Below are 17,403 nucleotides of genomic sequence, written 5' to 3'. Positions count from 1 at the left end.
GCCTTCTTCAATGTCAGTTGAGCAGACACTTGCCCGCCAAAAGGGAAAACAGGTTTAGAAATAGCTGTCCCTGCAGTGCTGTCAGCTTTCCTGGCTATACTAATATTTAATTCAATGTGCATTGAGTCCCTACCTTGGGAAAAGAAGAGCAGCTGATTCTGCCTTTGCTTTACTGCTACCTTTTTTTTTTAAAGTGAGAAACAATGTACTGTAACTTTATAAGTTGCTTTCCCAGTTGGTACCGTAGTGTTTAGTTGCTTTTATGAGAAGGACTCTAACAGTTTTATGAGGGCAAATTCTTGAAAGATTTGAACAGAAAAGACTTTTCATTTCTGTTTACTCTCTCAGTGAAGATTTGGTAAAAGTTTTTCTGTGTCTGTAGCATGTGTATGGGGAAAAAAATAGATGCCAAAAGACTGCTGCACAATTGACTCCGTAAGTTTTCCAGGATTCTGCAGAAATTGCTGCTTACATTGAATTTTAGGTAGATGCGAGCAATCAGTTTTTGAAGGAGAGAACTACTGATGCAAAAGGTTATACCAGGCTACCAGTTGTCCTGATCCTTGGGGTAGGAAGAAGAGGCGAATGATGATCATCGTTGAGGCTCATGTATGGAGGAAATGCATCCAAATAATAACTGAAAGAAGTGGAAGAAAATGGGGTTATCCTCACAATTCATTACAAGTATATTGGAAGTAAAAAGATTACTTACTGCTCTTCCTAGTGATGTGACTCTGAAGAGGATGTTCTTAGAAAGCTTCTGGTGAATAGAAAGGTGCAGCTAGTGGGCAGCTGGGGTGCTGGGGCTTCAGGGATGGGACCTTCAGAAGTAACACTGGGTTTGTCTTCCTCTGGTCTGGTTTCTGTTGGCTGACTAGTTGCAAATCGTAGAAATCAGTAGAAGGTGAAGGAGGCAGTAAGTTTCCCACCTACCAGGTTATCTGTCACTCACAAAGGCTGGAAGACTGAACTGCGGGGAAATGATAATCCTTCTCCTTCAGCCAGCGCACGCGAGGGAGTGTGCCGTGCTCGGGGGCTGTGACGGGTGTGTCTGAGGCACCGTGATAGGGATGGGACAGCACTGCCCTGTTCACCCTGCCAGGCTTTCTAAAGCAAAATTTCAGGCTTTTATTTAAACTTCTCCCAAGCACTGCAGATGCTATCGCTATTCAAAGATTTGTATTTAAGTTAAAGAGAACGTGTTATTCCACCAGGCTGGCATTTCTCTTCAGTAACAGATAACTCATTAAAATGGGGGGAATCCCCCAAACTTCTTACTTGACACCAGCCATCACCTGTAGTAATGGTATTTCAGCTGATATTTTGCCAGAGGCAGACTCTTGTGTTGGGGTTAGTACTCACAAACTGTCAGTTTTTCCAAACAAATGACAAGGCTAGCAGATGACTTTGTTCAAGTATGTTTTCTTGGTGTTGATACAGTAAACCAAGACAAAACTGGGTAATGCAGTGATGCATACTGAAGGATGACTGGTCCATTTCTTGTCATGGCTTATTTATACAGTCCCAGAAAACTAACTGGGAGAATAGAAGAGGACTGCGTACCTGAAGTGGCTAAAGATTTTACAGAAACTAGGAATAAGTCTTTAAGCTAAACATAGACTTAATGCAAAATGCACTTCACTGACAGTAACTATTCAGTGGTAGAGGTGTATTTTTTCATTTTCTTTGTAAATGCATTCACTGATGTGTTAACTATTAATTGAAGTATTGCTTGCTGTAGCTTGTGTTTTGGAAGAAGCTCTGTTGTGTTGTATTTAGTGTGCTTTGCCTGTTTCAGCGTGCCCTCTGCCCTTGTGATACTCACACTGTTCATTTTGGGACTCAAGCGATTTCCTGCAGTCAGGGCACTCACTCTCTTGAAGCCGGGTAAGAATTCCTGAAAAAAGGTGTGCTAGTGCACAACCTAATCAACCAGTGCATCTTATGTCATTGCAATGTTAATTCTACATGCACAGTGTGTTTTCATAGTTATGACTTCAGAAGAGAAGATTATACAGAACAGTTGTGGCTAGCACAAATTTTGTGTCTTACATAGGAATATTCACATCTTCTATCCATATAACTCTGCAAAAGAGCACCAGAGAATGGCTTCTGGACTCGGAAATGCTGCACAGAGAAACCATTCTGCTATGTTGAAGGCAGCTTTTGTCCAAAACTCCCACCTTGAAAACTGCCTATATTTAGTTGGGCTGTATGTGAGGCAGGTACTGCCAAGCAGCTTTCCAAGGAATGCTGGATGATTTTTGCCAGATGTGTTCAGAAACCAGATGTGGAAGGCAGAGTCGGTCTCCGAGTTTTTGGTGGTTAATCTAGTGCATATTTTTGCTTTGTTTATTCTGAACATAATTCCAGAAGCTGAGTTGTGCAAGCGAATCAGAGAAGCAACATGCCACTTCACTGAAAGCGTGCTGCTGACTGGTAGGAAAGTGAAGAAATGCAAGAGAAAAATTCAGAGAAAATAGTGTTTCCATGGTAAAAGCAATAAATACTTATTAATTAAAAATAACATTAGTCTATACATTGCAAGTCTGCTTATTTTCTGAAGAGTTTTTATGGTACATTTGCAGGGAATATAGGCAACTATGAAGTGAAAACTTGAAGTTTTGAGTCTTCAGTGAAGCTGTTTTCTAAAGTAGCTGTAATTAATAGCTGTACATGTGCATAATATGTGCTTCTTTTTGAGCTGGAAAGTATCATTCAGTACTCTGATAAGCAATGCCTTTCAGATTTATTTTCTAAACCATTAAGCCATCTTAATCTGGAATCACCATAAAATTATATTTAAAAGGCAATGTTTTAATGTGAATAATGAGAGTAGCACTTGAGGTTCTCCCTTTAGGTTCTTCCTCTTCCCTCCAGATATTACCTTTATGGTGTTGATGGTGATATTGTCTTTACAAGGTATAAAATGATGCTAAAATTCAAGTAATTAATTTACCATATACAGGATATTAGGAAAAAAATTAATTTACATTTGATGAATATTCATATCAGTCAAGTTACCAAGGTTGTTAAATAAAATGGAGTGTAAAGGTACAAGTGTGTGTGTGCACGTGGCTGAAAAATCTCATTATTTTCCATTTGTTCTGTCCACTTCTAAGTAGAAGGATATTTATTGCTGCAGTCATACAGATATTAATACACTTTTTTCCATCTGACTTTCTTTTAGCACACTGATTTATGTCAGTACATGGACAAACACCCGGGAGGGCTTCATCCAGAAAATGTGAAGGTAAGAGTCAAAAAGACCACACGTGCAAGGCAAATGCAGTAACAGTAACTTCGTGTAAAATGTCATGTCAGTTGTTTCATAGAAACTGATTGTTAGCTAAAGCAAAAATGATTGGCATATGAACTATACTTTAAAATATTTTTTCTTTAAAAATAATTAAAAATGTGAGTATTTGAACATTCCCATAAAAGAACTTGTGAAGTCTGTAAAATTGATTCAGAGCCAGAGTATATGAGTAAATACTGTTACAGTGTTGGTAACCCCTCCCCTCCATTCAAACATTTGCTCTTAAGACAAGACAATACTGCCCTAAAACCCCTCAGTAAGCTTGCTTTAGGCTGTCAGTGCTAGATCTTCAGTGAGGTAAGTCATTGTAGGTTCACCGAGTTTGAGGGAGCTGTAATGAATTATATTAGCTGAATGTACTGCTTTTTATATGAGCATATAAAATCTTCCCTAATCTTTTTGCTCACTTATTTTGATGAAGCATTTTCATAGCTGATCTCACTTTTTAAAAAATTTTTCTTTCTAAGGTAGATACTGAGAATCATCACACAGGAAGGAGGGAGTTTATTAGCAGGATTTAATGGAAAGATAGATTGGTAGAGACTTGATCCAGTTACTTTCTTGGAAGTCAGCCAAATGATTTTAGCATCAAATGGAAGCCAATCGGACATGCAGAATGTGTCGTGTGTGTATAGATCACCCAGATGATATTTGTTACACTTGTCTTGCACTTTGACGTCAATCCCATTGTTGTTCTGCTTTGGAAGTGTTTAAATCTTCATTTGTCATACTGAGAGCTTTATTCCAGTATTTAGTTTCTTGAAATTGAGAAGTTCATGAAAAAAAAATAAATCTCTCTTTCCTGGAAAACTCAGAAGGCCTGTTTGGTTTAAGAAAAGAAAATAATTCAAAAAAGAAGAAAGAATTTTTTTTTTTGCAATAGCTGATCATTGTTGTACATTAACTAGTTTTATATCATAGATTGATTAATTTTCTGTGTTCTTTCACTGAAAAGTGTCATCTACAACAGATGAAGTTAGATTTAAAAAAAAAAATCAGAAAAATTCTTCCTTATTGCATATATTTGGCCAAACTAAAAAAAAAAAATGCTGCAAGATAGCATCCTTGTAATGTACGACTGTCACTCAGACATTTTGCTAGCGTGGACAGGGAAAGCCCACGGGTCTCCTCCCAGTGCCAGCTTCACAGTGCCTCTGTGAATGCAGCACTTCAAAACGGCTGAAAAGTGGGTGAGGTGGGACCTGTTTTTTGACCACTAAAACTTTTGAGCTTTCTTCACTGCTCAGTTTCCTAAGCGGAGTTTCATGTGCTGAATGTGCTTATTAAAACAATGGTTTTGTGTTTCATTTCTCTGTGTGCATACTTTTACATTCGGCTCTCTGAGGTTTGGGATAAGCTAAGACTGGCTTTGAAAGTTCTTCGTTCTGCTTCATATTTGTAAGACTACTCCAAGGCTGTAGTGCTCTATAGCTCGAGATCTAATATGCAGTAGTCATTGTAGCTGTAATTGTTCCCCACTGAGAAGACATCATAGTTGGCATAACTGTACTTTTTCTTGATCGTATCAGGGCCCAGTGAGCTTGTCTTCCAGGAAGATAGACATGCATGGATAATTGGGCTTGCTAATGCGTCACTCCTCTAAATCCTGGGATACCTGTCTTTTTAAAACAGGAGCTGTGGAGGGAACTGCAGCAGCAGCATTTCCCTTTCAAATTTTGCTGCATGTATTCCTGTGGCTATCTTTACCATCTAACAACAGTGTTCAGCAACACTTCCGAAGCTTATGGGCACATTAGAAATATTTCTTTGAGTAGCCAAGTGTAGAGTCCTGATGTACTGCTAGTTCAAGCTTTTTAAAGTCCAGATGGATTATTAATAAAAAGGAAATGGGAAAAAAGAGAAAAAACATTGGGAAGTTGGAGAAGATGAAACTACCCTTCTACCATGAGAGATCCCATTGGACAATTAAAATTCTTTTTTTTCCTGTTAAATAATATTAATGAAAACTGATTATATATATTTAGTGGACTCTCTTGCCAGGTCAGCAGCAAAGGCTAGCCTTAATTCATAGCAGTAATTATTAAAACCTAGTGTGATTGTTTGAGCTCCTACCATTTCAAAACTGAATCAGCCTGCCTGGGGTTTTCAGTGAAATACCTGCTCTCAAGCTATGAGTGAAAAATACCTGCTTAGCCCAACAGAGTGATTTCTTCAGCTGGGAGGACAGGAATTGCAGAGAGAAGGGAACCCAGTCATATATGCTAACAACTCCCAGACCTTCACCAGCATACAAAACTGAAAGCTTGTACTCCTCTCTTCTTACAGAGGAGATAAGATGGTTACTACATAATATCTTAATGCTTTGTTGCACTGTACTCGGTTTGTCGACTTATGTAATTGTGGTTCTGAGACTTTGCCACCTATTTTGGTTTTAGCTTCTGGACAGAGTTGTCTATCTGGAGCTACAGCCATGTTAATTAGCCTTCTCTCCCTGCCAGACCCTTCTTGCTAGAGGTCCTTCAGGAATTTCACTTTTAGTCAGACTTTTAGACAGTGTTTGTTCAGAATCACTGGTTATGTGATCCCTAAATCCATTTAAAAAAAAACTTCCAGTTGAGCAATTATCTTCCAGTAGCAATAAATTAGTCTTGGCTCTCTGGGGCTGACCTGTGGGATTAAGCCATTGATGCTCTCCCAGTATGACAAAAGGCCCCCTGCCTTTTAATTTTGTTCTTGAGGAGAGTATTGCCTACCGATGGATATTCCTTTCTGGCTTGTGGCCAGTTATTGTAAGTACAAACCCATATAATCACACATCTTTTTTTTCCCAAAGAATATTATACAGTAGTTCCTGTAAAACAGTACTTTATAGGAATGCAGAAGCAAAGCCATTATTTACTTATGTTTTGGTTTCTATAGGACATCTTCAGCCTAATTATATTTCTGAATTTTCTCCATAGTTACAAGCTGAAGACAATGCTTGTTCCCTCAGGCTTACTTTTAGATGAAGAATCGTAAATAGAATAAAATCCAATTACACATATTGCTGTCCCCTTGGGTGTTGTGTTTGACATTGCCTTTCTTTGTGGTTTCAGATAGGCTATTTGCTGTCACTTAAATATTTTAAATAAAGACTAAGCAGAATATTATAAGTATGTGGAATTATAAAGAAGAATGTCTCAATTGGCAGTTGTAGGAGTCTTGGGAGAGTATGTTTAAGCAAACAAAAAATATTGCTTCCTAAAGTATTAGGTTTAGCATTTTTAGTGGTATGTATGTATTCACACATAATGATTTCAGAATTTTGTAATTCATGTGTGGAGGCCCAAGTCTTACAAATAACATCAGGTTTTAAATCCTTCAAAGAATTTGTGAGACTGAGATGTTATTATCTAAAGTTGTTTTTAAAATACCTATCCCTGAGAATGTTAAACCAAGTATCCTGGTGACATAAATGTGGTTAGGTACCTGCAACATCTTTATCAGCTAGAAGGGAAATTGGCAGAAAGCAGTTGTTTCAATCCATAGGTTCCCCAAACTCTATTAGCTCCTAATACATAATTGTATACGTCTTTGGTAACTAACAAGCCTGCATATCTACCATTTATTTATAACTATATATTAATATACTGTGTACGGTATTACAGTTAGAGATGAAGAGAGAAAAGGTAGTTGGTTAGTAAGTCCCTGTTTAGTAGGCACAGCCTCATCTTCTCTTCTCTAGTTTTGAAGACGTCTTTCTCAGTTTTTCCAAAACTGAAGGCAAGAAATACATCTTAAGTATATGGCCCCACATATAACTATGTTTCTGTTGGAAGCTACTGCTGCAGCCTTGTACATGGTTGGAGCTAAGAGTTGATTTATAGGTGTATACTGTGCAGCGCTTACCAAACTCCAAAATATGTCTGTGGCAAACTGAGGTACAAGACTCGCTCCTGACTCTCCCTATGCTGTTCCTCCTGGCCTGGACTACTGAAATCTGTACTCCTGGCTTGCTTTCCTACAGCTGTTGCTGCCTTTAGAGATAGTTCATACTTCTTGGACTCTCAGTTGAAACATCTGGATTGCTTCCTACAGCAGGAACTCTAATGGTCACAGCAGCTAAATGACCCTGCCAGTGATTTTTTTATTATGATCTTCATTCTGATTTGTGCTTCCTTCTGTCTGGTACAGGGCCATCTCCACCAGCCTTTTGACTTATCTTCTTGGTTCTCCTGAGCCTTTGTCTGCAGCTGTCCATAAATGGTTCTTGTTTTGTAAATTCATAATTTAATTTTTAAGTATCTTTTTGTACATTTCAGCATGTCGTGTGAAAATGCAACTGTTCTTAACTTCTTCTAACCTTTGAAATATCATCTTTATTTTAACTGCATCTTTTACTCCATATTATTGCATTCCCAATAATGCAAGTAAATTAATCTTTATGTTTTGATGCATTTATTTTATAGCTGAGTTTGTTTTCCGTAACTCTTATTACTGGTGGAACAAGTGGAGCTCAGGCTTGCATCTGTCATGCCTGCATTGCTTGTTTGCATTCCTGTCTTAAAAATAAATTCCTGTCTTAAAAATAAATCTATTAATGAAAGCTGTTTTGCTTTTTAATTAGTGATGCTGCACTGAAATAGCTGTAGTCTTTTGGGAAAAGCATCCTCAGTTTTTTCTCTCTGCCTTTTTTCCTCTACTTGCAGTGTTAGAGGTAATATCAGTTTGTGTGAGCATTTGATTTCAAAAAACCATCTCTGACAAAATAAAAAGATACTCGCCTCTGACCCACTATTCCTCAATCCGTGCAACACCAGCCTGAATGACAACAGGGTTGTCAACCAGACAAAAACTGTCTCTGTCTCTTAATCTCTCTCGAAATCTTTTACTTCAGGCAACTTGGAAGGCTCTTATCATCTACTGTGACTAGAGGGAGAAGGAATTTCCAGTTTGTTCTTATTCCATCTAAAATTGCTGCTCTGATTTGTTCTTCTCCCTGGACACCTTTTCTCTTCCCAGGGCCAAAAAGTGATAAGAAGAAATAGGCAGACCCTCTTGTTGAACTTTGCATGCAAGGAACAGGAATATTCAGCCTTCTCCCAGGAGCCTTCAAGACTTCAGCTCTTGCCCATCTCAATTCTGAGCCTTCCTTGCTCCTAGGAAGCAGGGCACAGCAGTCTTCTATGCATAATTGATGGATATTTTTGAAGCAAAACCTCAACCAACTAAACCCTACCCCCACAACCTTTAAAAATGTGTTTTATCACTGTAATATTGAGTCAGAGAAAACGGTTGATTGTCAAGGTCACATGTAAGGTATGTGGCAAAGTGTGGAGTGGAATTTGGGTATTAAGTTTCCTAGGACGGCCCAATAATCTGTGTAAAAAAAAAAAAAAAAAAAAAAAAAGCTTAAGCTTCAGCAAAAAACTGTAATTAGTTTCAGTTTTAAAACTTTACAAAAATAGTTTAAAAGAAAGGTAATGAATAGGCATTATTGAAACATAATGGGATGCTGCAACATTTTTCTGTGGTAAATGCTCAAGAAGAGATCAGTCAACTTTATAGCACTCTAAGTTAAAAAAAAAAATTAACAAAAATCCCAAATCAGATATGATAAAAATATTGGATTTATTAAACCAAGGTTTTAACACTGGCCTCCTAAACAAGATGAAGTGCATGTTGAATTGAAAATGTTGAAATATAGTGAATGTTATCTGATGTTATCAGAAATCTCTGGCACTTAATCACTTGCGGTATTCTTTTATTCCTCTCCATACTGCAGTACTGTGAACATTGTCCTTAACTAATGGTTGCAGTTTTTAAAGTTGAATCTGTTTTTGCCAGATGAATAATTTTGGCATTTAATGACTAATGTGAAAATTAATAATTTGAGTCAAAGCCATAGGGTAGTTGTGATCTGATGTCTTTTGTAAAAATAAATATTTATCATTGAACTGATTACAGCTTTAGAATAATCTGAAGCACAAAGGGTAGGGAAGCATTCAGAACATGGAAGGATTAGGCAACTCCTGTATCCTATCCATGTGAGGCTTACTGCATGTGAAATGCAGCTGCTTGAACTTTGGCAGTAGCAGAGCATTGCGTACTGGCCCTTGCTAAGCATTAGCTCGATTCATTATTCGTAAGATATAAAAACATATGCTTGTTAGTAAAACATAGTATCTGAAAAGTAGGCTAAAAATACTTTGGTTTTTAGGTTACAGTTGTGTTATCAATGTAGGCCTCCCTGGGGTGCTTCTGTTTTCTTTCCATTGTGTGATTGTATAAATGTCTGTGGCGTGGACAAGAGGTTTGTGGTCCCCTTTTTTGTGGGAGGTGTGCATTGAATCACATGGCCAGTCCTACATCCATGTGTGACAAATGTGTGATTACGTGATGTAGGGGAAGCTGTGGCACGTGAGCGCCTCTGTGTAACTAGAGGTGTCTGACCAAAAGGTTGACTGCCGTAGACTTAGGTACACAGGAATTGTGCAATTAAACCATGATAATACATCCAGCTATGATGAATTTTCATGTCTTGTTTCACCTATCATATTGACTTACTGGAGTTTGGAGAAAACACTCTTTTGCTCTAAGGTGAATACACACTACGGTGGTCCTTTTAATTTTATAGGTCGTTACTGGAAGCAAATCAAACTAACGTCATGCTTTTGAAATCTCTCTCCTGCTCACTGAAATTAGTGATGCTGCTGATGTAGAGTTGAATTAAAAATATATTTCAACAGATATGCTAAGTAGAAAGTGATGCTGTTTAATGTGGTTGAGAAGTTGCTATTTTTCATTCCTCATTCAGCGAACAAGCAGGTGTACAGCAGACAGAATAATGTTATGCCAAATTAAGGTTGTCTTTTACACATGGCATTGAGAATTGATTATTTAAATTAGACTTTTTAGTTATCAGACATTAAATATGGCATCAGCATTTCACTCTACTTTGTCAGTCTTGTCACTTAAAGTAATGATTTGATAATACGCACAACTGTGAGCAGTAAATGCAGAATCTTTATCAGTGTGTTAAAATTCATGCAAGAAGAATGTCAGTTTTATATTTACTGCAGTGAGAAATATGTGCAAACTCCAAACTGAAAGGAGTGTGTATGTGTGTAATTTATTGTCTGTATGATCCGCGTGGATCACATATGGCAAAAAACACGATGATGTTGTAGGGATTAAGAAAACACTTCTTCCAGTGTCTTTAAAATTGGTGAGGCACCAATTGCCACCCTGACCTAGTTCAGCATGAGAGTGAATTGATGAAAGGTAGAAAAGGAGATTTGATTTAATTGAATTTATTTTTACTTTTGCCATTCAGAAGAAAAAATCTGAAAGTCTTTCACTTACTGAACATTAGCAGACAACTATAACTGATCATAAGGGAGTGTCTTTATACTCAGTTAATTAAGCACACCTTCCTCATTGCAAATGACTGTAGTAGTACCCAGAGGGGACAAAAAATGATTAAAAGAACATCAAAGAGAATAGAAGTTAGCAAATTAACACTTTCCAATCTCTTTCCTTTGCAGTTCTGCTGCAAATAAGTGGAAAAATCTGTAGTTTTAGTATCTTTTTTTAAAGTAATGGTACGACGTGTGTTCCCAGTGGCTGCATTGTATGCATTTCTGTGTGACATTGTCTTTGGTAAGACTCGTGTAAGGAATGCAGGAGCGAGTTGGAAGCCTCTATAAATGTGTTTTGGAGGGAATTATTTTAAAATTATTTTGGAGAGAACTCAGTTGGTTCCAGGGAGGTCAGATAGGAGAACCTTTTATTGAGATAAAGCTTATTATGATCATGAAAATCATGCTGATTCAAATGGCTAACACTTCTTTATTCAGATAGGATCCTTTATTCCTAGGGATGCAAATTCATCTCAAGTCAACACTTTGTTCCTGGAATTTCTTCTTTTTATAGACTGAGCGTCTACAAAGCTTTGACCTAAAAAGTTCAGTATTTCTCCAGGATAGTGTTAGAAGTGAAAAGTTGGATTTTATCTCATGGGTATTTTCTTGGTTGGGAGGAGGGAAAAGAATAGCAAACCAACAGTGATAAAAAAGATCGTGCTTCATGAGCTTTTGACATGCTAGCAGAAGTCACACAGAGACATTTCTCATTGCTTCTGTGATAAGAAAAAACTACCTGGTAATATGTATTATGTTAATGGTTTAAAACAAGTAGGTCTAAAACTCCCAAATAATCTAGTAAACCCAAACATAACTGAGCATTGTGTTCGATTGTGTTTATTTCCAAGGCTGTGAGATAGTACTGTGGGGATTTATTACCTCCTTTTGCCTTTGTAAATAGCCAGTAATTCACAGAAGCCTGTAATATCCTCTGGATGATAAGGAGAAATACACTGGTTGCAAGCATGAGGGTAGGTGTCCTGGGTTGGGTTTCTTTTTACTGGTATTTTTAGATTTGGTGGCCTGTTAAGACTGAATATAATATCGATAGATGCTGAATACACACAAGGGAATTCAGATGATTACGTGATACCCAGCTGGTGTGCTTTGATACATACAGCAAGCAGGAGCATTTGTGTTATTAGTGATGAGTGATAATAAAGCTTGTGCAGTATTGTGTATTACTTTTCAAAAGTAACTGTGCTAATACAGCAATATGAGCTTGCTAAAGGACCAGCACGTTAATGCAATCTTGCTTTCAGCTTTCTGCTGAACTGATGTGAACTCCTGGTCCAGGTTAGCTCAGCTCCATTTGCAGTCTCTTGCTGCAGAGAGAGCAGAGCCAAGAGTTTTGTGCATCTTCTATAGACTAAAAGGTTCCGTATAGCTTTCTACTTCTGTATCTAGGGCCAGGTCTTTTATTCCCACAATACAACATGTGGTAAGGCAGCTCAAATGCAGGAAATAATTCAGAATTCCCTGTGTGCCAGCAGGGAAAGACAGTTCTTGACTTAAAAAAGCACCCCACAGGCCTCATTAGTCTGTTCTCTTGGGCAGCATCCTTCTTGTCATTGGGGTCCTTGATGCCTCAGTAGACACTGTGTGGAAATGGTGCATTTTCTGGAGAATCTCTTTGGGCATGTTGTGAATTTCTTTCTGCTTTTTACTTACCCCAGTATCCTTTGCCAGAAACTCCCTACCATCTCTGGGAATGGAGAGCATCTATGTGGAGTCATCTGAGCACTTCTGCGCAGGTCACCTATGCATGAACATCCCCCTTTATCATTAGACTCATCAGAGCTTTCTGGACCTAAGTCAGAAAGTGTTAACTCACATCAGTCCCACCCGTTAGATGTGTTTTGGATGGCCTGTGTCAGTGTTTAGCTTATAGGCTCATTTGGATGAGAAGAGCTCAAGATCCTATGTGACATTCAGAGGCCAACAAGATTGTAAAGCATTCTGCTGCACATGAGCCATCTTGCAGCTTTTAGATGTGTGCATGTAATCGTCTAGGTTGTACACGCACCCAGGCTCATGAAAAACACCACGAAAGCAGGGCTGTTCATCCAGGCAGCTGGCAAGTCTTTCAGAAAATGTAATTGGTTTAAACAGGCATTTGGTCAATTGTTGCATGTAGCTCAAGTGGCTATCCAGGCCTTATACTTGAAAGACTATGTAGGTGCTAACTTTTTTGTGGAGTTGAGGGCTTTCTCCTGTAAGTTTTAAGAACTGCTAATATTCTTGTAATATCACAGTCCATAAACCCCAAATTACCTTTGATCTGCATGCATTTTTTCTCACTGACAATGAAAATTCTTCATTAAAATATGTTGCTCATTAAAGTGAGAGCTGCATAACTGTTAGGGGAAAAAAGGTTTTTTTTTCATGGCTGTAATAAATAAGCAAGGCCTGAAGCACAACTATTACTTTTTTTTTTGGTCTGAATGTAAAGTATTGAGCCTCCTAATGTTAAGCCTTGCTGAAAACCTGACTTCTAGAGACAAAACCTATTCCTCTTTTCTGTCTTTTCCAACTCTCATCACAATGACCCTTGTCATTTTGTGAGTCTTTCATTTTATCACCAAAACCTCTGTTCTTAGTAACAAGCTACAAACTGTACACGAGTGATGTCCTAGTTTGTTTATTACAGGTTATTTTACACTTATACAGCCATGTGTATGACCATGCAAAAATTAAAATTGCTAACAGAAAAGCTCAAGAACCACGAATCTGTATCATTTCTACCCTCACAACCAACCCATTGAAATGCATATGGAATTTGCTATTGACTCCTTTTAGAGTTGTCTTCTGGTCCGCAGGGCTGCCATCCCGTGGCCTTGGAGAAATGGCAGTTCAGTTGCTTGTTCAAAACCCCCTGCAGAAGCCCCAGGCTGAGGTTTCATAGTGATCAGAATTGAGCAAGGTGGAGGAAGGAGCAAGTAAGATCAGAGTATGACCATGATAGGTAGTATGCTGATTTCAGATCGGGTATGTGGGTAAGAGGTGATGGTACCTCATCTAGCATTCATTTCCATCCTTGTGAAAGTAATGCAGATAGTCTTGAAGGGGAACGGGTTTCTTGGAGAGAAACGGCTTTCCTCAAAGGCAGAGGAGGCAACTTGACTGTGAGAAGGCAGAAGTGTTTCCTGAGGCATCAGAAACTGTTCTTTCCCATTTGTCTTTTCTTTTTGTGGAGTGGGGAACCGTTGGGAATGGAGAGCCTATTTACTGTTCTCTCTTCGCAAGCAATCCCAAAGGGCCTGTGGTTTGCAGAATGCTCTACTGCCAGGAATTAGTCTTGTGTTTTCACTTAAATCTTTTCACATTTAATATTACCAAATAAAAACAAAGGTGAAGAGGAAAAGAGAAAGCAACAAAACAATGGCTGAGTTTACCCTGTAACAAATTCAGGGAGATTTTTTTTCCCCCTTCTCTTTCATGATCTTCCTCCAAGGAGGAAGCGATTGATACAGTGTATGTGAGTGAATTAATTGACTTTCGTGGAAATACTTGATGAGTACAGCATGTCTAAAAGTTTGGAATAAAACTGTTCCAAAGCTCTCCTCAAAAGTAGACGTTTATTCATTTGAGCTGTGAAATTGTTTGGGTTTTTTTCTCAGCACTTCATGTCAAATCACTTGACTCTTTGCATTAAAGCCAAATGAAATCCCACATGAATAAATATGTTTTGAGTTACAAAGATTACAGTGCTGTAAGATAACACAATAATTGAAATTTCTTTGCATATTTAAAAATAATGTTTGACGTTAAATACCATTGATTTAGCCTAGCAAACTGGATATTTTCCCTATCTTTTATTAAAAAATACATTATTTTGAAGTCATTTAATAGAATTTAATTTCTATTTTAAGGCTGTAATGAAAGCTGTTTCTGCTTCCTGCCCTTATTGAATTAGTTTTTGTGTACCATGAGTTCCATTTTAACCACAATTCAAAAAGGAATGTGCATGTTACTTATGACTTTCCTGCTATTCTTTCTTTTGTTTCTGTATTTTGCTCTTAGGTTTCCTCAGCACATTGTTAGACCCAACCCTGGCAAGAAGGTGATTGATATGGCTCTTTGTGCCCTGGCTAAATAGTTAAACGTACAGTGTATTGTGTCTGCACTTGGGGAAAAAATGAAATGCAATTAAATTCATTTCAACTTCAGTAACATGACATTTCTGTTTCTTTCATGTCAGCCTTTATTCTCTTCTATAATCAGATTTTGTAACCCTCTTTATAATGTCTCCTCACTTCAGCAATCACTAAATAGGATGCTTGTGTTGCGAGTTAATTAGGAATTCTCATGTGCCCGGGTTGAGTTTTCCCAAATCTTTGGTGTGGTTTCCACATCTTCCGAGAGCACATTTCACCGGCTGCTGAGCTGTGAGCCATGAGGTCCATATCCACTCTTGAATCCTCCATGTATGGCTTTGCAAAGCCTTGTTGTGTTCCCATTTGGAAACTGTAGTATTTCTTAAAATATTTTAGGCAATAGGAAGGGTCTGTATATTAGGAGAGATTTTTCAAAACTGCAGAGAAAACTCCTTGGAAACGATTGTTCACCCTTTGTATTGACAAAATCCATGAGGGTAACACTTACAGCCTTTCACAGCAGGTGCCAGTAAGAATGCAGGAGACTGATGGGAGAGGAGATGAAAAGGGGAGGCAAAAGATCTCCATTATCCAGCTTTTTGTTCATAATTGTAAATTACAAAACTACACAATATCAATGCTTAGCTCTAGGGGAAGCATTTGTAGAGTCCAGTGAAGGGTTAAAAGAAACATGGGGGATGAGTTAGGTTCCTATCTAAATTTACCTTAAAGGCTATTATAAGTAGGTTTCAAAAGTCATCTTTAGGTTCAGTGAGAATTATTATTTCCTAATGAAAAACACATAAGCAACTCCCATTAAAAAAAAACTTGGAAGGAGAAAACCTATCATACTTGCAGATTTCCTTGGGTACTCAGGCATTATTGTTATAGTATTAATTTCTTCTTTGTTGTAGCTCCACTGTCCCATCCCCCAGCCTTATCTCCCCATCCCTATCCACCCTCTACTGTTGTTTCCTATAATTAGTGAAGATACACATCTGTCTCCAGGCTACCACCTAATCTCTAAGGCCAGATGGGTAAATGGAGTATAATTATAATTTGGTAGAAATTGAGCTTTCTGCACATGGTTGTATTGCTCTTGTTCTTTTTAAAGCAGGCAGATTGAATCTATGATATAGTAGCGCTTGGAGGCTGGGGTTAGTCCTTGCAAAGTACATATTTTTTAGATAGAAATTTCGTTGTGTTAAATTTGGGTGGGAATTACACCAGTTTGGGAGGAATTCTGAGCCAATGTTACCACAATATGCAAGCACCCTACATATTGTGAAGAAATCACCTGTGGTTATATGCAAAATATTAACAGAGGTCATTTTTTGTCCCCCTCTTTTTCAGTTATTTTTATTTCAGTTGCTGCGAGGACTGTCTTACATCCACCAGCGTTACATTTTGCACAGGGACCTGAAACCACAGAATCTTCTGATCAGTGACACGGGGGAGTTAAAGCTGGCAGACTTTGGTAGGCAAGCAGTTAATTACAAGTCTCTTATAATGTTGTAGGAATGTCAGACAGATGGTTCCATTGATTTCTCTTCCCCCCACCCTATTCCTTAGACACACCTTCTTCATTGTAGATAATTGCACATTTTTCTCCTGAGCGAAGAAATTGATTATGGTCAACAAAATGCTTGATTAAAAGGGAGCAAGTGAAAAACAAATATATACTCCAGTTCTCACAAGGGAGATAATGCTGAAACTATTTAAATTTTATTTACCATGAGACCTCTGAATTAGAATTTAAAACCTTTAAAAAGAAAAGAAAAAAAAATATAGAGAGACCTGAGGAAATACAGACTATATGAAGAGCACAATCACTTTATGGAAGCAGCTCTAGGGTTGTGGAGATCTGGGTTAACTTTCATAAAATGGTCATTGAAAGAGACAGAAGGACACAAGAATAAATATTCCTTCTAAAGAATAAAGGAAACTAGGATAACCTGGACTGCTTTCAGTATCCATTACTCCCTTATGGGGAAGCCTTATGTGGACTATAAAGTCAGGGGAAATTGTCCACTAAAATGTTAGCCTTTTTGCCTTTTTTAATTTTTAAATTTTTTTTTTTAAATACTTTCTAGTGGCTACACCGGGGCAAGTACTCTTTCCTCTGAAAACCATTGTGAATGCAGATGTGGAAAATGGCAATATTTTTCTTTAGTGGTTTTTACAAAATGTTGTAGGAATTTCTTTCTTTCCTGTAGGTCAACTTCTCAGCTACTGATTCCAGCAGAACTTCTGAAGTAAGCTGAAAATGTGACCTATCAGCTTTTTTAAAATGTCTTTTATTTTTATGACTGCTACCCACATCGGGCTTCACATTTCATGCAGTAGCAGTGATGAGGGAGCCTTATGTGCTAATTGGCAATTTCACTGTTAATGCAGTCATGTTTTTTTGTCTTCTAATTAGCATTACTGCAATTAACAGCTCAGTGTGTATTGCTATGCTGGAGAAGGGAACAGGACTTCAGGTGGACACAGTCCACAAGAACTCGATTGACCTTTGGATTGTAAGGCAATTAGAGAAATAGTATTAGAAACAATTATTATCTCGTTTTACATACCATTTTCTGTTGCTGTTTTTCAAAACTTGGAAGATGCCAGAAGCGTT

General features: G+C 37.9%; 1 protein-coding gene across 1 annotated transcript in view; it reads left to right on the top strand.

Annotated features, from left to right (window-relative positions):
* CDK14 (cyclin-dependent kinase 14) overlaps positions 1-17,403 on the top strand; it is a 321,566-nt gene that overhangs the window by 142,677 nt on the left and 161,486 nt on the right. The window contains exons 8-9 of the mRNA XM_009330527.1: positions 3,191-3,253; positions 16,134-16,257. Of these exons, the coding sequence (XP_009328802.1) occupies positions 3,191-3,253; positions 16,134-16,257 (187 nt within the window). The remainder of the gene's footprint in view (positions 1-3,190; positions 3,254-16,133; positions 16,258-17,403) is intronic.

Source organism: Pygoscelis adeliae, unplaced genomic scaffold (assembly GCF_000699105.1).
Source record: "Pygoscelis adeliae isolate BGI_AS28 unplaced genomic scaffold, ASM69910v1 Scaffold27, whole genome shotgun sequence".
NCBI lineage: Eukaryota > Metazoa > Chordata > Aves > Sphenisciformes > Spheniscidae > Pygoscelis > Pygoscelis adeliae.
This window is presented reverse-complemented; position numbering and strand designations above follow the sequence as displayed.